This window comes from Lepidochelys kempii, chromosome 13, assembly GCF_965140265.1.
Source record: "Lepidochelys kempii isolate rLepKem1 chromosome 13, rLepKem1.hap2, whole genome shotgun sequence".
In the NCBI taxonomy this organism is placed as follows: Eukaryota; Metazoa; Chordata; order Testudines; family Cheloniidae; genus Lepidochelys; species Lepidochelys kempii.
In genome coordinates, this window is record NC_133268.1 from 30779386 (window position 1) to 30802544 (window position 23159).

General features: G+C 42.1%; 1 protein-coding gene across 7 annotated transcripts in view; it reads right to left on the bottom strand.

The window, feature by feature from the left end:
- Positions 1-23159, bottom strand: part of PHF20 (PHD finger protein 20) — a 190130-nt gene that overhangs the window by 154749 nt on the left and 12222 nt on the right. For all 7 annotated transcript variants that reach the window (XM_073310018.1, XM_073310016.1, XM_073310010.1 and 4 more), the window contains exon 2: positions 5729-5843. In XM_073310018.1, coding sequence (XP_073166119.1) covers positions 5729-5811 — 83 coding nt within the window. In that variant the 5' untranslated portion in view covers positions 5812-5843. The remainder of the gene's footprint in view (positions 1-5728; positions 5844-23159) is intronic.

Below are 23159 nucleotides of genomic sequence, written 5' to 3' on the forward strand. Positions count from 1 at the left end.
AGGTATGCTCAGAGTTCACAGTTGTGCAGCTTGCAGCACTGCTCTGCCACAACTAGCATCGTCTCGAGCTTGCTGACTAAGTGCATAATGAGACACGAATGTGTGCACAGAAGACCAGGAGGCGGCTCTACACGTCTCTTGGATTGGAACCTGCACCAGGAAGGCCACTAATGACACCTGTGCCCTGATGATTGCCGGCGGAGGCACATTTGCCAGCTCATAGCAGTAGCAGATGCAGGCAGTGATCCAGGACAAAGTCCTTTGAGCAGACACTGGGCGACCCTTCATTCTGTCTGCCACCACAACGAACAGCTGTGTCGACTTACGGAACGGCTTTGTCCTGTCTATGTGGAAGGCCAGCGCCCTCCTGACGTCCAGAGCGTACAGCCTGTGTTCTTCATCTGATGTATGAGGCTTTGGAATGAAGACAGGTAAGTATATGTCCTGGCCAGTATGAAACTGGGAAACGACCTTGGGCAGAAACACAGGGTGTGGTCGCAGCTGAACCTTATCCTTGAAGGATACTGTATAGGCTGGTTCTGAAGTAAGTGCCCTGATCTCAGACACCCTGCGGGCTGACATTATCACAACCAGGAAAGATACCTTCCAGGAGAGAAGCAGGAAGCCAGGGGCACAAAGGGGGGGGGGGGTGTCCATGAGTCTCAACAGCACAAGGTTCAGGTCCTAGGAAGGGACAGGATCCCAGACATGGGGGTAGAGATGCTCCAGACCTTCCAAAAATCGGGTCGTCATATCGTGAGCGAAGACAGACCTGTCTTGGAATGGAGAGTGGAGCCAAAATAGCAGCCACGTGGACCCTGACTGATGACAGGGACAAACCTTGAAGTTTGAGGTGCAGAAGATAATCAGGATCTCCTGCAGCGAAGACTGAATAGGCCGTTCCAAGGACCAGCACGTGAACTTTTTCCATTGGCCAGGTAAGCAGCTCTGGTGGAGTTTCCTGCTACCCGATGAGACCTGCTGAACCGGGGCTGAGCGTTCCCGTTTGTCTATGTTTAGCCATGCAGTAGCCATACTGTCAAGTGTAGTGCTGCCACGCTTCAGGTGCGGAAGGCTGCCTTGGTTCTGGGACAGAAGATCCAACCAGGAGAAGCAGTTGCAGCGGGGCGGGTACTGAAAGGTTCAGCAGCATGCCGAACCAGTGCTGGCAAGGCCATGCATGGGCTATTAGGATAATCTTCAAGCTGTCCTGCTTGATTTTCACAAGGACGCTGTGAATCAATGGCACTGGTGGAAAGGCATACATCCAAGCCCCTGACCGCGGGATGAGAAATACGTCTGACAGAGAGTCCCTGTCCTCCCCCATATCAAACAGAACGCGTGGCACTTCCTGTTCTGCCTGGACACGAACAACCGGAGAGGCCCCCCACCTCTGGAAGATTATACTAACCACCTCTGGATGGAGTGACCACTCATGGTGAAACGAGAAGGTCCTACTGAGGTGATCTGCTAATATGTTCCTGGTCCCAGGCAGGCAGGCAGCTACCATATGAATGGTGTGCCGCACACAAAAGCCCCAAAGGCAGAGAGCTTCTTGGCAGAGGACCGATGACCTGGCTCCGCCCTGCCTATTGATGTAATACATTGCAGCGGTATCGTCTGTCAGGACTTGCACCACCTTGCCCTTCAGGTGGGGCAAGAAAGCCTGGCAGGCCACGCACACTTCTCTGAGCTCCCTGACATTGAAATGGAGGGCCAGATCATCCCGCAACCAGATGGGCTCCCCCGCCCAGGTCCGAAGCATCAAAGACCAGGGTCAGTGACAGGGCCGCGAAAGAACTTCCTCCAACAACCACCCAGGGTCCAACAACCAATCCAGGGATGAACAGATGCGATCCAGTACCCTGACTACCTAACCTAGGGTCGTTCCTTTTGGTGATGTAGATCAACGCCAGCCATGCTTACAGAAGCCGGAGATGGAGCCGGGCATGACTGACCACAAATGTACATGTGGCCCAAGAACCACAGGCATGTGTGAGCTGTGGTGAGTGGGTCGTTCTTCACATGGGAGATCAGGTCTGACATGGCCTAAAAAACACACTTCCAGGTCAAAAAACATCCCAATGAACTCTATTCGCTGGACTGGCCTAAAGGTAGATTTTTTCTCGTTTATTAACAGGCCCAGATCACGGCAGGTGGAACACACCATTTCGAGGCTCCTCTGCACTTGTTCCACAGACCTGCCCTTGATGAGCCAGTCGTCAAGATATGGGAAAACCTGGACCCCCTCAACGTCTCAGGTAAGCAGCCACTGACGCCATACATTTTGTGAACACCCTTGAGGCTGATGAGAGGCCAAAGGGCAGTGCCGTGAATTGAAAATGGCATTGGCCCACTATGAAACTGAGGAAATGTCTGTGACCTTGGAATATGGAAATACGCGTCCTTCAAGTCAAGGGCAGTATACCAGTCTCCCAGATCCAGGAAGGGAGTGATGGAGGCCAGGGAGACCATGAGAAACTTCAACTTTCTGAGAGACTTGTTGAGGCAACGCAGGTCCAGAATAGGTCTGAGGCCCCCTTTTGTTTTCAGGATTAGGAAGGAGCAGGAATAGAACCCCTTTCCTTTCATGTCCCGAGGGACCTCCTCTATTGCCCCCAGGTGCAGGAAGTTCTTGACCTCTTGAACAAGGAGTTCCTTGTGAGAAGGGTCCCTGAAGAGGGATGGGGAAGAATGGGGGTTGGAAAAAGGGGCGGCAGCTGAGAATTGCAGGGTATAGCCCCAAGATGTTATTTCTAGCACCAAGCGGTCCAAGGTGACCCGCAACCAGGCCAAACGGTGGGGATGAAGACTGTCGAGGAAAGAACAAGGTGGATCCGGGGAGTTGACTGGGGCATCACTCTCGAGCGCACCTTCAAAATGAGGTACTTCTGGCCCCCAGGATACTTTGCCAGGCCAGGCTGCATGGGTGAGCAGGAGGAGGAGGGGCGACGACTACTAAAGCTCATGTCTCTAATACCTTCTCCTTGCAGACCCGTCAAGTCTGCCATGGTCTTGGTGGTGGGGGTGGCCAGAACTGCTTCCTTGCAGACTGCGGCGTATGAATACCCACTGAGCGTCCTTCAACCCATGCAGCCTAAGAGTCCATTCCCATTGAATGGGAGGTCCTGAATGGAGGTCTGCATTTCTTGGGACAGGCCAGCAGCTGCACCTCATGACCACCACCGATGTGACCACCCTAGCCGCCAAGTCCACCACATCCCACACCATTTGGAGAGAGCACCTGGCCATTGTGGTACCCTCCTCTACCAGGGTGCCGAATTCCTAGGCCAAATCTTGGGGCAGAGGCTCCTTGAACTTAGAGAGGAAGTTAAAACTGTACCTACCCAAGAGAGCCTGGTGGTTCACCACCCAGAACTGCAGGCTGGCTGTCGAATAAGTTTTCCTCCCGAAAAGGTCCCATTATTTGGCCTCTTTGTTTTTGAGAGTTGGAAGTGGTGTGCCCCTGCTTGTCCCTCTAGTTGGCCACAGAGATGACCAGCAATCCCAGAGATGGCTGGGTATATAGGTACTCAAACCCTTTGGCTGGGACAAAAGTACTACTTTTCAGCCCTTTTGGTGGTAGGAGGGATGGAAAACAGGGTTTACCAGAAGGCCTTGGCAATTTTCAGGATCCCATCAGGCATAGGGCCGACAGTGCCTGATATACTGACACATGAGCACAGCACTAACGGGCACCACAATCGACCCTAAAGATACCACTAAGGCAAAAATCTCCATCTGCGCACATGGGCGCATGAACACCTAGAATGGAATCGACATGAGCAAGCATACGAAGAACAATAACTAGGGTTCACTCAATGAAATTAATAGGCAGCAAGTTTAAAACTAACCTAAGGAAGCACTTCCTCACACAATGCACAGTTAGTCTGTGGACTTCATTGCCAGGGGATGTTGTGAAGGTCAGAAGTATAACTGGGTTCAAAAAAGAATGAGAAGTTCATGGAGGATGGGTATATCAGGGGCTATCAGCCAAGATGGTTAGGGATGCGACCCCGTTCTCTGAGTGTCCCTAAACCTGACTGCCAGAAGCCAGGACTGGATCACGTGATAATTGTACTGTTCTGTTCATTCCCTCTGAAGCATCTGGCACTGTCAGACGACAGGTTACTTGGCTAGATGCACCGTTGGTTTGGCCTATTATGCCTTTCTTATGTTCTCAAGAGTATTTTTGGAATGTTGAAGACTGGCATGGTGGAGGACCACATAAAATATAAACCCTATAGTAGCTGTAATGGAGTATACATCTGGGGAGTACTTCACATACACAAGGTGTGTTACAGGCAGTCTTGGGAATTACATAGTGTCAGGATGCCAAATTTCTCTAGTGAAGAAAAAACCAGAGAGGGAAGAAAACCACAGATGCACAAAGATTCAGGACAGAACCATAATCAAAACAGTCCTCCTAATCTGAGCAAAAGCTAACATGTTAAGATAGGACGTAAATTCTCTTAAATATTTGTAGCTGTAAAACTATCATGGCAACCTACATTCTTTCATACCTCAAACTCAGCCAAGCAGGATTTAAGATCTGATGTCTTTAATTTCCTCTATCTTTTAACTAACAATGTTACATTTCAGATGCAACAGCCTGTTTTTGGACAAGTGCTGTAAAGAGTGTCAATAAGCACTTCATCCTCCTAGAGGGGCCTCAGGGGAAAAATCTAATTTGTTTTCATCCTGCTGACAAATCAGAAGAAGCAAGACTGATGAGGGAGATGGACAGACATTTGGGTTGCAGTACTATCTGTAGGCTGACACAGGCAAAGAGCTGAGTACTATCTCTGTAATTAAAACAGTAACCTTAATTGCCTGTGCCAAACCAAGATTGCTTCTTGGAGGAAAGCAAGGCTCAATCCATATAACATGGAGTTGATGCAGGCAGCCAGAAGGAAAAAATACAGTCACTAGTGAATACTGACTGATCTTTGCATTCAGAAGGTAAATCTATGGTTCCAGTGATTTTCAATTTCAGGGGCAATATTTGACCCCTTATTGCTATTCTTAGATTCCTATATGACAGTGATGGTAAAAGGCATTTCATGCTATCTTCAGATGGCTCTTCTCTGACATGGATCTCTCCATGCTTATCACCTACAAATTTCGCTAGCATAGGGCACCACAGGTATCTGGAACTACTCTTGAAGATCACTCAGAACCTTCAGATAGTGCAAACAGAATGCAGCCTCCTGCTTAATGAGCAGGCCCAGTAGAGAACACCTGGGCTCTAAACTAGCTTGACTTAAGTACAATTCAAGATGCTGAGAAGTATCTATAAAGCCTAAAAATACTCCAGAATATACTCTCTCTCTCTCTCTGCACCATCATAGAATTTATAGTCAACAAATATTCTTCCTCAAAGTTCAACGCCAAAGGGCGGACAGCCCTTCAATCCAGTATTTGGCCACCTTTAGAAATCAGTACAAGATAGCAGGTCTTATAATCTATCTGAAGATTAAATACTGCTGGATGGGAGCAAGGTGAGGTTCTGTGTTGGATATTTTGGGCTGAAAAAGACTCCACTTTATAATTTGTATATTGTACACAGATAAGCCTGTTAAAAACAAATAAACTAATTTTCCACAAACCAGTGAACAGGTTCCATGAACATTTGTGATAAGAATAAAACTGTAATATCACCAAGTCTTTGTAACATTCTAAAACTTTTTGTGATAGTTAATATAATATTAAGTTTTAAAAAAAATACCAGTTTTTTAATCTGTCACGGGCTTCCAACTGGGCTCCCACCTCAAAGTTGATCCCTCTTCTATTCGGTGGATGTTTTGTCATTTTGTAATATCAACACCGCTGTTTTTATTCCCCTGAAAAATGCAATTGAATATCAATCACTAATAAAGACACATACAAAAATAAATCTATGCACTGTAAATCCAAAACATCTAAATGTTAAAAGTATTCTTAAATAATTCATTGCTCAATGTTTCCTATTTACAAGGAATAATCTAGTGAAAGTGATTTTCTGAGATTCAAATCAATATTAAATTCTTTACAACCAAATTTTTGAGGTATTCTCGGTGGACTGCTAATATCTTTTAGAGTGGAGGGGGGCGGGGGAGTTTAATGCTAAAAAGTTATCTATCCATGGTGCACTTTTACTGTGTTCATGGAAAATATGGTGTAAAACAAAAATCAGTTTCAGAAAAGGAACAGTTTTCAAGAATATACAAAGGAATGAAAGAATATGGAACACTTAATGTAGTGAAACATGGCCTTTCCCTATTGCCTGCGTGTTGAGTCTTCCGATGTTAAATTTCAGAACCCGAAAAACAAAACAAAAAAGGACCAAAGGATCTAACAAACAGTAAAACTAGTGAGGAATCTTTTCAAGAGTTAATTATGTACAGAACTAAACTGCCATTTTAATGAGCTTCCTGAAAACACTGAATTAGCTCATCCTTTCTCTGCACACTGCAGTGTACTTTACTATGACATCATCACTGATACAATAAAGACTGAATTTAAGAATTACTACAGTTATGATTTATATTTGTCACTTCAGAGCTACGATATCACCTAGTATGATATTTCCCTTTCCTGTGTTATCTATTTATTCTTTTAGTCTTCTGTATTTTATTGGAAACTATTTTTAAAAATAGCCAATTGTTGTGAATGCCTTCAGTACTACTTAAAACACACTAAGGAAGTCTTGCCTTAGTAGCTCATTAATTTCAGGGTCCACTTAATTGCAAAGTCCTGTTCAACAGCAACTTTTCCCAAAATCTGTACCTCAGAATTTTAACCTAAGAATTCGATACAGACTACAGAGGCTTACAAAGAAGCTTTCTCTGGGGGGGGGAAGATTATCCCATAACTGCCTACTATAGGGATTCTTCCTCTGAAACATATGGTTCTGGCCACTGTCCGAGACAGGATGCTGGATGAGATGAACAAGTGGTGTGATCGACTCCGGCAACTGCTATGTTCCTAAACGAGAGTTGAGCCCTTCTGAAAGTCTAGTCCCAAATTAACAGTTTGAGGAAAAGGTATTTTAAAAAGTAAAAGACTGTTTTTACCAGAACACAAAAAACAGAAACCACGGTCCTCCAACGCATGGAAAGTAGTAATCAGAAAAATTGTCATCTGACAATACATATAGCATCCAGTGTTGTCATAGTTGTATTGGTCCCAGGATATTAGAGACACAAGGCAGGCGAGGTAATCTCTTTAATGGACCAACTTCCGTTGGTGAGACACGCCACCATCCTCTCACCAACAGAAGTTGGTCCAATAAAAGATATCACCTCACCCATATTTTCTCTAATCCATATAGCAAGTACTTAATCTCAAAGTTAGTTTTCATAGCAAAACCCATTTAAATCTCAAAAACATGTATGATGGAAACACCAATAGGTTCTTAACTATGCAAATACCAATTATTCTCCTCACTTGCATCAGTTTTACACCAATGTTCCCCCATTTACTGGATTTATTCCTAAGTAACATTAAGTGAGGCTAATCAGGTCCCAGACCTGCAAAGCTAGTTAAAACTAGACAAAAATAAAAAAGTATTTAACCAGAAGTTAAAGTGGGAACAAAAGAGTATAAGTCTATTAATACCCCACCACCACACTCCCTATTGCCCTGTCTTTGGTGGCAGCTGTGCCTCCATACCTCCCATTGACCCTCGTGGTTCTCTGCCCGCCTCCCCAACCTGCCCCTTTTCTGGGGTGGCTCACTGCAAGCCCTAACTAGAACTAACAGAATGAAATTACGAAAAGAAAAAAATGTAGCCTGGAATAAAACAGTTTAGGAAACTCTTTCTAACTGTGAAATCTGTTAAACTGTTGAATAGTCTCCTAGGGAAGTGATGGAAGCCACCCTGTTTGTGATATTTAAAACAAACCAGAAGAAAACACTAGAAAATATACTGCAGGGAAAGCCCCAAGCAAGGGCCTCCATACGGCATGGACTGGATCAGTGGCTCTTAAACTGTGGTCCATGAAACACTTGCTGGTGTTCTATACAGAGCCGGCATGTCACCTTGTGTTGGCTAGCTTTCTTCCTCAGTTCCAGGTACTTCTATGGTGGCCAGGCTCCTCATTCAGAAGAGAGCGCCAGGAAAAGACCTGTACAAGCAGCCATCCTGGCTGTCTTTACTAGAGTCTGTTGAGACATGACAGTAAAAAGCCTCCCAAATGCACTGCAACATTGCTTGCATCCTTTGGAACATGCATGACAACAATAGACAGACTCAAATCTCAGCAAGTAGTATTTGATCCAATTCGTAGTGAAGCCAACAGAAAGATTTCCACTGGGTCAGACCCATAGTGAATGAGAATCTTAATGAAGTAGAGGGGCAGAAGAGTCAAATAAGTGGCAAGAGTTGGTGCTGGGCCCAGATGGCACAAGAAAGTCAACCAGCAGGTGAGGGTAGGATCAGGAACCAAGAGGGAAAGAAGAACAATTGAGATCCAAGGACTAGTAAAGGCCCCTCTTCTGGATGTGGTATAGATTCAATGAACCTGCACAATCTTTCAATATTTGTTCTTTGAAGTGCCAGTTTTTAAAAGGAGCCACAGTATAGTTACAGCTGCTGTTTTTGCCATTCATTATTTCCATTCAGTTTTTTTCATAATGGAGCTAATAAAAATACTGGCAAAATGCCAGTACTCGTGAACAAATGGCATAGCAAAGGTGTCTTTTCCCTGTTTTGGAGGCACTCCCGTACAAGGTGATTGCCAATGAAAACAAATGAAACTCCCTCCCAATGACACCATATCAACTCTGTCCATGCAGAGCAGAATACTTAGTTTCAGCCTGAAAAGTATAACAAAGGGTTAAAAAATTAGAAACATTCCAACTATATTTGCAAAGTTCCTAATAAGATAAATTTGTGATAATCTAAGCTCTATTCAACCTGCATTTGTCCTAGGTTTTTGCTTTGTTTTTTATTGATTTTCTGTTCATATGGTTTTATTCTATTTACAACTCTATCACCCCATGTAACATTTGTCCTTTTTTAGTCAATGACTCCTTATGCCAAAGACTCAGTGGAAAGCCTGCTTTCTCCATAACACATCAACTAATATATTTGGGGCAATCACTGATTAAGGATCAAAGACAGACATTCTGTCAAGAATTGCGCAAACAACAGCAACAGTGGCAAAGCTAAAGCCAATTTGGAGGACCAAGAACATCTTTCTGGAATCCAGACAAACTGCTACACACACTGGTCACCTCCATTTTTCTGTATGAGTGCAAGACATGGACCCTTATGGCAGAACTTGAACAGAAAACACAGGTAGTAGAGATGAGATACTTCCGTAAAATCCTGGGCATCTCAGACTTCAACCACGTCACTAACGAAGAGGTCCACAACATCGTCACCCAATACGCTGGGTCATATGAAGACCTCTTGACGAATGGTACAGCCATGTAACAAGATCATCTGGCCTATCCCAGGGACAGTACAGGGGAAGAGAAGAGATGGACTGACCACATAAAGAGTGTACAGGAATGGACTTCGGGGAGATTCAAGTATTGACGCACAATCATCAGGGTGGAGACAATTGGTTGATTGTTCATCAATGATGGTGCCCCAACGATCAATGTGGCTATGGGACCAATGATGAATATATTTTTAATACTTCATTGGCTCAGCCAACACTGGTGTGATCTTCTATGAAAGACTTTTGGTATCCCTGCTTTCCCTACTCTCCCAGGCTTCTTCTGTGTCCCTGTCTGAGCCCTATAAACCCTTAATTTTATCCCACTATAGCAGTGGTTCTCAAACTTTTGTACTGGTGACCCCTTTCACACAGAAAGCCTCTGAGTGTGACCCCCTTATAAATTAAAAACACTTTTTTGTATATTTAACAACATTATAAATGCTGGAGGCAAAGCAGGGTTCAGGGTGGAGGCTCACAGCTTGTGACCCCCCCCCATGTAATAACCTCACTATCCCCTAAGGGGTCCTAACCCCCAGTTTGAGAAGTCCTGCACTACAGGTATATTGTGGCCACTGCTCCTTCTAATCAAAAAAAGTTAATTGGGGCTCCTTTCCAATCCCATTAACACAACTCTTTAAAATTGGCTAATTAACACTGAGCCGTGCCCGTCCCTTCCCAACACACAATCATGGGAAGCATCATACTTCTACATCATACGCCTACTGCTAGCACAACAGGACACCAGGAGCAGGAACTAGTATGCTAGGAGACAGTGCAGAATGAGGGCCATTGTGCTGATTACAAGCTCTTTTGACTTAAGCTAAAGTCAAAAGCTTTTAAGAATAGATTTTATTTTATTTTTAAAATAGATATGTTCTGAGCTAGAGCTGGGGGACTGACTTCGCTATTCTGATGAACATTCTCTGTTACTTATCTGAAGCCACTGGCTTGCTATTATCAATAGTTCAGACAGGATCTATTTGTTCTCTTCACTGATGTTTTCTTTTCCCTCCTCCCTCTTCTGAGTCTGCAACTGGTTGATCTCAAAAGCATTCACCCCATCATAGATAGAGAAATGTTTTCACTGTCCCAGTTCTAGACTATGTTGGGGCAGAAAAATTAAACACTTTCCATCCCGCAAAACCCAAGGTCATATATTTAATTCTCTCTCTCAAAACTAGTAGGTAGCAATGCTACCAGTAACACATTAAATATGCCAGAATCTCAGCAAGATAAAATTTCAACACATCTAAGCAGACGACAAGGACTATCATAAGACCAGGATTCCCAGAACAGCACAAATACATGGAGATGACAATGAGCTGAAATGATTTTCTTCAAAAATGTGAACCTTTTGCTCCTATTAAAATGTATTAACTATACCACATTCAATAGTATTTTCCTAATGTAGTCAAATTATTAAAAGACTGAAAATGTGCACACTGCAGCTAACAGTTATTCATATTAATGAAGTGTCCTTCAAGAAGTCTATGAAAGAGCTGTGCACAAAGAGAAAGTGCCTATAAAAATCCTGATACCAAAAAAAACTTTGCAGAAAAATCACTACTAAAAAAGTAAAATATAAATGTTCCACCAAAGCGTGGGGGGTTTTTGTTTCTGGATTGGTGGTGGTTGGTTTGGTTTGGGGGGGTGGGGGAGATTGGGGGGGGTGATGCCCAGAGAAAATCTGAGGGACATGCATATGATCTAGGGACCTATCAATTTTGCTGAGATAAGGATGACAGTGCAGAAGAGAGGTGGTCTGTTTGGGGGCTCTTTCATGCTCAATCTGCAGTCTAGCCCACTGAGATCAACAGGAGCAAAGAGAAAAGACAAAGGTGCAGTAGAAAAAGGGCCCAACTCATCCAGAGAAAGGTGATTTCTTGAAGGCAGAGCTGGGTCCCCTTTCTCCTAAGGATTGGTGTTTTCTTTTCCCGCCTCCCCTTGCTGTCCTCAGTAGTTAACTCTGTAGCAGAAGCTCTTTATGTTAGATGGGGTGGGATCTGAGTTACTACAGAGAATTCTTTCCTGGTTATGTGGCTGGTGAATCTTGCCCATTTGCTCAGGGTTTAGCTTATCACCATATTTGGGGTTGTGAAGGAATTTTCCTCCAGGGCAGATTGGAAGAGACCCAGGAGAGTGGCAGCTGCTGACTGAGGGCCCAGCTCTGCAGGCAGCAGCACAGAAGTAAAGGTGGCAATACCACACCATGCCATCCTTACTTTTGCACTGCTCTGCCTTCAGAGCCAGGTTCCCAGCCAGCAGCCACTGCTCTCTAGCTGTCAAGCTCTGAAGGCAGCACAGCCAACAGCACAGATGTGAGGGTAGCAGTACCGCAACACACACACACCCCATAATAACCTTGCGACCCTACCACAACTCCTTTTTGGGTCAGGATCCCTACAATTACAACACCGTGAAATTTCAGATTTAAATAGCTGAAATCATGAAATTTATGTTGTTAAAACCCTATGACCGTGAAATTGACCAAAATGGACCTTGAATTGTAGGACTCAACTGATAAGCAATTCCTTGAAGCGGAGCTCAGTGCAAACCGGAAGAGAAAGTACACCCAGCAGACAGCATGCACTAACAAAAGGAGCCACAGTTTTTTCTTGTCATGATCCCAAAGATGTATGGAATCGTTTTTTACACACACACGAAATCTGTAGGTGTGCTGGATGGAGGAAGTCTGCGAACTGCTGTCCTAAACTCTTGTGTTTTTAACCTCTCCGACCTCTAAATAGTTTATTTCCTCTCAGTGTGGGCAAGCAATGCCATCTGCCTTACAACTACTCCTTCCAGACAAGCTTGACAGACTATGAAGAGGGAGTTTTTAATACATGAAGTGTATAAAAGTTTACTGTATACAATTTTTAAAGGACTAAAAAATAAAGAATAGCATTTAACTAAAGACTGACAATAAAAGTATCTCCTAAAATCTGACTGAGAAAAGTTAACATTCAATGACAAATATCAGTCCAAGGATTCTTAATTTAAATCTTCAAAAAGTCTGTTCAATAAAAATGCAAGGTGGCCATTAATTGTAACAGACCTCAGTCTCTCTACATTTGGCACCTTTTCAATGAAATGATTCCACTGGAACTTAAAGATTATATTTTATTCTTCTTCATCCACTGCTACTTAAATAAAATGTATCAAAACGGAAATTTTGCCATGCAACCTAGTGATGTACACAAAAAAATAAAGAACATACTGCAAGGAACAATCCTGCACTGACAAAGGGCTGGACTAGATAATAGGGTCTCTCTCTAATTTCCATTATTAGGAATCCAAACTACATAATGATTTTTGATTCAGAAGCCTCAAGCTTGTTTCATAATCACTAATACTTCATCTTTTGGATTCTAATATGTCAGATGTGTCCAGCTTCATTCACAAAGACCACAATTAAAAGCTCAGATTTCTCTCCCCTAAGCCCACTACATTCAGGCAAAAGATATAATCCATCCGTCTGCTTTAGATGTCTGAGGTCATCAATCATACTAAGGTAACAAAGAACCTGGAATTTAACAAGTAAAGAGGTGATTGAGATTCAAGTATTTTTATTTTCAGTTTTTAATTCTACATCAAGACTTGATCAATTCAAATGCCAGCAGCAAATAAGAGGCTTTCTATGGAGAGACCAGAGGTCTAAGTTCAATGCCAGGAATATTTTTAAGCTTTCTCTAAAAATGAAAAGGTTTCCAGTACCCTATAGTTATGAATGTAACCAAATATATAATGTTGTGCTATGAATCTGTATAGTGCTTTCATACCGAACGCCTGATCTTCATTGTTTTGCCAAGCTCTAGAGGAAAACCAGGGTGGATAAAAATAAATGATTGATTTTTTTAAACAAAAACAAAAATTTGTTAAATAGGTTTTTTCCCTCAAAAAGCATTTTATAAAAAAAAAAAAAAAACTATCTAAAGATAGTTAAAACTAAGATACATTATAGCTCAAAGATATCTCATTCTATAGTATGAGACAATATATTTATGTAATGTTTAAGAAAAATTTTGTAAATGAGTTCCAATAGTTCATGGATTAGGGACCCATTCTTATGGAGTCCCAGGGGCTTCTGTATAGATTATTTAGATTAAACTTCCTATCTACCCAATGGGACTCAATGATCAGTCTAGAAGATACCATCAGAGATGCTTAGTTTTGCAGTTCCCAAACTGCGGATTTGCGTCTCCAGAGATAACATGTTTGTTAACAGCAAAAATGTTTTAAAATAAATATATAAAGGGGAAAAATAACAGACCTCAACTCTATTGTCCCACTGCAAATTTGCGTACACAGAGTCAATATCCCTTACCTCTCTCTAAAAGTGCAAAGTCTCAAAAAGTTCAATGAATAGAAGATTGTTGGGTGTGGAATAAATCTGGACAAGGAGGAGTCTGGAAATAAATGTGAGACGAGTGGGACAGGCAGTAGAAACAACAGTGAAACTGCTTGAGCAGCATATTCCAGAAGTCTTGAGGTCTTTCTGAGTGTAGCCTTCATTGATTTGAGATCTACCATACCATTCTCTCATTAGAAGGGAAAACCTATAATGGAAGCAGGCCGTAGAAGAGACCCAGTTTGGAAATATTTTAACGAAGTTGCTCTACTTGGGGGTAAGACAGGCATGTGCGCAAAATGCAAACAGTGCAACAAAGAAATACAAGGCCTGGTTGCCCAAATGAAACAACATCATGAGAAGTATCCCTTCTCAGGAGGAAGCTACGTTGAAGATGATGAAAGGAATGTGTCTGAAGATACAGGATCTTCAGGTTGGTAAACTTTTTTATTTCATACTTCTTTCTTAAGGACTGCCTGTCTTCCTTCTGAACTATTCTTGAATTCTCATGTTTGAGCCAAAAATATAGTTACTTTATGGTACTATCATTTTAGATGCAGTTGTGATGAAAAATAAATAGCTGAAATAGGCAGCTCTTCCTTTCACAATTTCACTTTAAAGCAGCATGGAGTGTCAGTGACTGCAATGACTAATATTAAATGAGCAGTATGGTAATAATAATTAAATAACTGCATTGACTTATTTTGTTTAGGAGAATCCATCCTCAACATACAGGATTCTGAAGACTATCCACCTTCAAGATCACCATCATTTTGAATAGTTTCAGAGTTATCGGCCAATGACAGCATTTCAGTCACATCATGTATGTCACATAGCCACAGTATACCACCTGTAACAAAAAGAAAAAAAAACCTCCCTCTTCCAGAAACAACCAGAGATAAATTTGTGATAAGAACCAGCAGATTACAAAAAGAGGTAACTGATGAAAAAATTACCCAGTTTGTTTACGCAACAAACTCTCCTTTCCGTATGACTGAGAACCCACACTTCATTAACATGGTTCAGTCATTAAGACCAGGATAGAGTCCACCCAACAGAGCAGCTGTCGCAGGCAAATTGCTGGATCAAGTGTATGAAAGAGAAACTGAGCAGCGTGCAAAAGGTCTAGAGGGTAAAATTGTTAACCTGAGTCTTGATGGGTGGAGCAATGTCCACAATGATCCTCTTGTATGTGCTTGTGTGACAACAGAAGGGAATGTCTTCCTTACAGAAACTACTGATACATCAGGAAATGCACACACTGCAGAATACTTACAAGTAGCAGCAGTAAAAGCTATAACAAACTGAAAAAAAATTCAAATGTCTTGTACGCAGCTTGGTCACAGACAATGCTATGCTGCAAATGTATCCAAAATGAGAAGAAATTTAGAAGAGAGTGCAGACAGTCCCAAGCTAACAACATACGACTGCAGTTCTCATCTGATGCACCTCCTAGTCAAAGACTTCAGTGTTCCAGAAATAAAAGGCTAATGCTGTTGAAATTGCAAAATACTTCCGTAACCACCACTTTACAGCAGCTGCTCTGAAAAAAGTGGGAGGAACAAAGCTAACACTCCCACAAGGTGTGCAATGGAACTCAGTAGTGGACTGTTCTGAGCCCTGTATCAAGAACTGGCCTAATCGGATGACAGTTTTTGAACAAAATCGTGAAAAAATAGATGGCACTGTCACAGCCAAAGTTCTCAACATTGGGCTTAAGAGAAATGTTGAACACATGCTGAGTACCCTGAAGCCTATTTCCGTAGCCTTGAACAAAATGCAGGGAAATAGCTGTTTTATTGCTGACACTGTTGAAATTAGGAAGGAACTGAGTGAGATCTTAAAAAGAGAAATATGCAATGACAGAGTTCAATTACAAGCATTAAAAAAACAAATGGGACAAGCACTATCTCCAGCTCATTTTCTTGCAAATATTCTCAATACTCGGTACCAGGGTCAAACCTTAACTGCTGAAGACGACAAGTTGGTTATGACATGGACATCCAGCAATCACCCCTCCATAACACCAACTTCAGAGCGAAGGGTGAACCGCTCAAGAAATATATGTTTGCTGATGTTTTAAAGAAAGTCACACCAATGAACTGGTGGAAGTCGCTTAAGCACTTGGATTCAGAGACTGTTGAAGTGCTCATCTCACTTTTAACAGCAGTAGCTTCTTCTGCCAGTATAGAAAGAATATTTTCTTCCTTTGGACTAATTAATTCCAAACTGAGAAATCATTTGGGACCTGGAAAAGCAGGAAAGCTTGTTTTTCTTTTCCAGATTATGAACAAACAGGAAAATGAAGGTGAAGATGACTGAGTTAGCTGCAGAAGCCAATATTTTAAGTTTCTCGTGTTGAGCTGGCTGACATCATAATAAAACTATTTTAATCGACTATTTAAATATTTCAGTTAAAAACAATTTTAACAAAAACAAACCTGATTTTTAAAAACGTGAATGTTTAAATTCAAAAATTCATATCCTTGTTTTGTTAAAATATTATATGGTTGCTGTTGAAGAAAAAAATCCAGAATACATAATGATGTTGTTCTAGTTAAAAACAAACAATTTGGTTTGTTTTGATGATGTTCTGGTCTGTCTGGTGATGTTCTCCTCCTAATACAGCATGGCAAGAAAATCCTCCAAATATTAATGATTAACCTGTTGAACTGGAGATAGTTCACCTCCCAATGACTTCATAAATATTGGCTTCAATTATCTTAGTTAAATGAAATAACCAATCATTCATTTTCGGATATATCTGTCAAACTAATCTGAAAAGTTTTCAAAATAAATAACTTTAAAAATGTATAGTGTGTATGTCTAAAAATGAAACCTACATCTCTCTCTGAGTTGTGAAGAATACGTATTAAGGTTATAACAACCAACAAGAATGCACTTTTACGTAGAAATCCCTGATTAAATCAAGACTTCCTGACTAGTGATTTAAATCATAATTTAAATCAAATCCACCCTGACCTAGGACAACAGCACCAGGCCCAGAGAGGCACAAGACTAGAAATAAAAATACATTCCACAGAATAAAAAAAAATTCCACAGATTAAATGTCCCATAACAATAAGTAAGTAGCTCCTAGTAACACCTATATCTATAGGTTTGTCCATTTTATCTTTTAGGTTGTAAGCTCTTTGAGCCAGGAGCTGTATTCTACACACTGCCTAGTCTAACAGACCCTAGCACTACCAGAATACAAATAACTTAATAGCTACCTGCCTCTGTCCTACTTTCCAGGTAGGTACTCGCATAGGAATATGGTGGTGATAGCACTAAAGAGCTCCAGAAGTGAGGTGGAGGCAGCAGAAAGTCCTATCCCCTCCTAGGTCCAAGGCAGGAAATGGGCAACCAGGCCACCTGTCATTCTGTGAGGTGATATTTGCCACACCTATCACTCTTAAGAACACTGGAACTGATCCTGGAATTAGGATGAGCTGGTAGACTGAGGTTTATAATGGACAGCCATCTTAGCCAATCATTCCTCAAAGAGGACTTGGCCGAACTTGTGAAGAAAAAGCAATCAAGATGCTGAGCTGCATATTGCCTATGTAAATAGTGATTGGCAGTGCTCTATAGGCAACTATTAGGAATAAAGGCTAGAGAAAGAAGAAATTTTACTGTGTGGGTCTACATATTCAAAAGTGGTGATTTTGTGTTCCTAACTTCAGACAACTTAAAGTGGCTTGATAGTGGGTAGGTGGCTCAGCAATTAGGGCTTTAAGTCTATAAAGTTTCATGTAGCTATTACAGTGTTGGAGGACAGAGGGGAAAAAAATTACATACAAATGAGATTAAACTCTCTCCTACAGAAAGAGATTAATTTTTTTTATATTCAGGTATAATTCAATAACTTGTAAAACGTTTACTTCCATTTTGTTAGATTAAATCTCCTAACTAGAAGAACAGTAGGACAATGCAACGGACTTCATAGGGAGGCTGTAGAAGCTCTTTCATTGAAAGTTTTCAAAAGGAGGCTGGATAGCGATCTGTCTTTAGATGCAACACATCCTGCACCTTGGCAGGGGGTTAGACTAGACGAACCTTGTGGTCCCTTCTAACCCTATGATTCTACTCAGGAGAAAAAAAGAGTAGCACACCAGAAAAAGTCCAACACCATCAAATAGGACAAAGCATTCCCAAGAGAGATATATGTGCAAGAAACATCACAGAGTAGTTTACATGGGTTTAGATCGGGGTACGCAACCTATGACACGCATGCCAAAGAGAGCACACAAGCCGATTTCCAGTGGCACTCACGCTGCCTGGGTCCTGGCCACTGGTCTAGGGGGGCTCTGCATTTTAATTTTAAATTAAGCTTCTGAAACATTTAAAAAACCTCATTTACTTTACATACAACAATAGTTTAGTTATATATTATAGACTTATACAAAGAGACCTTCTAAAAACGTTAAAATGTATTACTAGCACACAAAACCTTAAATAGAGAGAATAAATGAAGACTCAGCACACCACTTCTGAAAGGTTGCCGACCCCTGGTTTAGATTATAACCTACACTTTGTAACAGTAACAAATGCAAATATCAAGATTTCATAGATAGGCCCAAAGTACAGGAGCTCCTCGCTTAAAGTCACCCTGGTTAACATTGTTTTGTTGTTACCTTGATGATCAATTAGGGAACATGATCGTTTAAAGTTGAGCAATGCTCTACTCTTACATTGCTTAGCTGCCTGCTTTCTCCACAGCAGGCAGCCTCCCTGAGCTCCCCCGAGCGTTTCCCACCCACAACCTCCTGCCTGCGGCAATCAGCTGGCTTGCTGCGTTTAGGAGGCAAGAACGAGGACTCAGCGCGCAGGCTCCTCCTCCCTCTCCTGCCTCCTAGGAGGGAGTAAGCAGCCTGCGAAGTACAGTAAAAGGGGATGAGGTGGGGGGGGGAAGAAGAGGCGAGTCACGGGTGGGAGCTTGGGGGAAGGAGTGGAGTGGGCGGCCTCAGCAAGTTTTGATGAGGTGGAAGAAGCCAACATTACACAACTTCTGCAATCACACGGAGAAGAGCGAACCAATGAAGATCTGATGCAACTACAGGTGACGAGAGCAATTGAAGAAGAGGGCCAAGAAGTAGAAGAACCACCAACCCATCGAAATTAACTACCAAACGTCTTTCTGAAGCGTTCCAAATGATTGAAGCTGGCTTGCAAACCCTGAGTCATGACGATCCTGACAGGGAATGCCACTACAAAGTGATTAGGGGAGTTGATCATCTAATGACTTGCTATAAAGAAATTTACTAAGGGGAAAAAAAGGAAAGCAAAACAACAATCTCTAGATGTATTTTTTCGAGTTCAGAAAGTTCAGAAAGAGGAGCAACCGGACAATCCACTCTCTTCCACTCGGACTCCTCCACTTCAACCAAGCTTCATACTCGACAAGGACAGCAGTATTAAACTGCTTGTTTAAAATGTGTATAATGCCTTTTGTCTGGCAAAAAAAATTTCCCTGGAACCTAATCCCCCTTATTTACATTAATTCTTATGGGGAAATTGGATTCGCTTAACATCGTTTCACTTAAAGTCGCATTTTTCAGGAACATAACTACAATGTTAAGTGAGGAGTTCCTGTATGATCTTCCTTCTGTACTATTTCCCATTCCACCTAACCTAATAAGTACATACCACATACAGCATTAACTTATCTATGGTTGTTTCATCACTTCCTTTTGGAGACTACCCCAATACTGCTGGATTTGTTATTATGTCAAGCAATACTAAGCAAACAATTGCCAGACGTTTTCCTCCATGCACAAAAGGCTATACTATGCTGTGAGGGTTAACAGTAAAAGACACATCTACAATGAGAATATCTGGTATAGCTAAACACTGCTCTATTTTAAAACTCAGGTGAGTGTGCTTATAGGCAGCCAAAGCTCTTTAATGCCCTGCATTAGAATTTTAGACCTGCACACATTTAGCATGCAGAGTCTGTAAGGTTTAATAACCTCAAATGCTTTTATTATAAATTCCTAACTTCATGTTTACATTTCAGTTGCTCGGAATTACTGTGTCAGAGCAGCCGCACATCTGAATAACCATGTATGCGTATTACAACTACACACATTTACAGCAATTTACAGGGCTGCAATTAACAAGAGTGGTGTTCCCTGGAGTCCCTCAGATGAGGGAGTCATCAGGCGCACAACCAGGTTTGGTGCATCTGACGAAGTGTGTATTCACCCACGAAAGCTTATGCTCCAATACGTCTGTTAGTCTACAAGGTGCCACTGGACTCTTTGCCCTTTAACAGGTTTGGGCATTTCAAGAAAAGTTTTATACTAATATAAAAGAGAGCCACTCCCACCCAGCCCCCCAACATGCAGTGCAATGATATAGGCAGAAGCCCCGTTTGCAACATGCCACCAACCACTCACTGCCCCCTCAGCGTGGAGGAAGCCCCATGTCTCTTGCTGGTCACTGTCAATGCCTACAGAGTATTCCCCAAGCTGGTCACTGTCCTCAGCTGCACTAAGCAAACAGAAGACTGAGTAGATCTCTGGACTGCTCTTGGTGGTGAGCAGCATCCCCAATCTGCCCACTGGGGGAATCCATATTCTGGTGCATGGCCCTGCGGAACGTATGTGGAGGACAAACATGGACACACCTGGTGGGATGGTGGAAGTGGTACTCTGATATGGCTCCAGCTCCCTTGTGCATACTGAGTCTGGGAGCAATCATGGTACTATCTCCTCACACAAAGGCCCCAAGGCAGCACAAAGATCCAGCCAGTGAGTGTGCAAAACCAAGGTTTGACCTGCTTCACTTGCAAGGCCCAATCCAGGTTACTTCTTGGTTATCACTAAAAGCATCGCTCTGTCCTAAGCCCAACCAGTGGCCTCAGTTATCAAAACAAACATTTATGATTTAAAAAATTCAGATTCTAACCTGGAAATACAATAAAAACCAATCTGAATGCATTAATCACATCACTATGAATAGCAACATGACACTTTACGTGGACAGCGTCTCTAAAATAAGATTTACTTTTAAGCCTATAGGCCCTTCACTTACAACAGCTGTCATTACTTCACTATAAGCCTCAAATGCAACTACTGCTATTCCCACAGGCATGCTTTTTTCATGGTATTTTAAAAAGACCAAGCTCGGGGTCATTTTGCAATCATAAAAGAAATCAAGAATTTCATCTGCTGACACAGTAAATGGCATACTTTGCACTTTAATGACAGTTGACCCTGGCTTCACAAAAGCCCAGAGGCCCACTTAAATGCTCAAGACCACTATCAAAGCAAGGAGGTCACTTAACTAGGCCATTCCCAGAGTTCTGAGATCCACCTCCAACACTTCACATTCCACTCTGACTACTAGGACCACTTCCTAACCCTGGAAGACCAATACCTGAATGAGGATAACTACTACTTCCAATTTGGTCTGCAAATAAGTACTCAGAACTAGCTGTTAATGTGCATGAGTAGGGTTCACATGTACAGTTAGTCTGCGGGCAGGCTAGTGCGGAGTAGTCAGACCCCAGTTTGCCACAAACTAAAGTTTTGTGTTAAGAAGCCCTTCATCTGATCCATTTCCATTATTTCAGTCTATGTACTGCATCTGCATATGTACCTCATCATCTCAGAGCCCATGAAAAGAATCTTTTCATATCAGATTTCATTGCAGAAAAGGAGCATTCCATGGACACTGACATAAAAAAAGGGGGTAATAGGAAAGGGTTTCACACTACTTGCATCCAATGAAGTGAGCTGTAGCTCACGAAAGCTTATGCTCAAATAAACTGGTTAGTCTCTAAGGTGCCACAAGTACTCCTTTTTTTACACTACTTTTGAGAATTCATCTGAGGATTTATAGGATTACTGAGACACAATCACTGGATTCAAACGGTTGTTCATATTCACTGATATTCCAGGCCCATTTATTCAAGTACGTAAAAGGTGCTATGGCTGGAGGTTTCACAGGAGACATTCCTGGTATTACTGATGGTACAGAAGGCACCAGGGGAAATGGAGGAACAGGAAGCAGGGAAAGTACAGGCCATGGGACAGGTTATGGGGAATAGAAAGCATTAGTGGCTAAGATGGCATACCAAGCACTGGTGAAGGTGGTACTGTGTTCACTGAGGATACTGTACTAAGTATAGTTGAGTTAAATTCTGGGCTAGCAAAGGCAGCACCAGGATTTGGAATGCATTTCCCATACTGGCCATAGAGAACGCAGGTTATGTTTTGGTTGCCTTCATGTACAAAAGTAGCTGTAGTTGCTACACCAAGGACTGTTAGAATTTGATACTACAGTAGGTAAGTTTACCCTAGCACTGAACACAGAACTAGGCGGTGGTCAGACCTGCTGGAGGCATATCTGAACTGGCAGTTCTATCATGTTTTGCATTTTCCATAGTGCTCAGCAAGAGTTACTTTTGACTCTTTAATGGTACCCCCTGCACCCATCATAAACACATCTTGCACCTTCTTCAGTGGCAAAAAATGAAGAAAGCCTCACCCAATTCACCCCCTACAATATGCAAGCCCCCATCAGGAATGGTCAATCCAGAGAAGTGGTGAATGTCCATGGTCCCCCACCACAATAAGAAGACTGTGCAAATGGATAACCACAGCCACGCTGTGCTGAAATACACACCTGCAGATAAGAAAAGGCAATGTCTATATCAGACAACGATTTATGACACAATGTATTTACTGACACCACCTAATATTTACAATCCTAACGATCTCGTGACAATTAAGTGTAAAATTTTCACATGGGTCTAAGTAACACAGGCTCCCTAGTTCCATTATCAAGAGTGATTTAGACACTTGTTGAAAGCCAACTGAACTTAAGCTCCTAAATCACATTGGTGCTTGTGAAAATGTTACGTTAAAGTATATCTAATATTATGCCTCCAAATGCACTTGGCAACTCTAGAGCAGTTTTAACAACAAAACCAAAGCTTTATTTAGTGACAGTTAAGGTTGCATCAGAAGACGTCGAGGGATGGCTCACTCAGCCATTGCCTCCCTTGCAAAAGTGTGGCATTTCAAAACATATGAACGTTTGACTGGTGAAAATCTTAATTTTTTCCATAGCAACTTATGGATGTGAATCCTGGGAAACTAATGCTGCTGACAAGAGAAAAACTGACATCTGAGATGTGGTGCTAGCAAAGACTTGAGTATCTTATCTTCTGGACGGAAAAGACAAACAATTGTGTTGAAGTATTACTGGAGAGAAGCTGACACTTGTCAGAAATGAATAGGCACACACTTATGTACTTTGGTCACATCAGGCTTAGAGATGGAAATAATCTTCAAGAAAGGCACCATGGAAGGAATTGTGGTAGATAATCACAGTAAGGGAAGTCTGCAATGTCACTCGCGTCCCAAAAT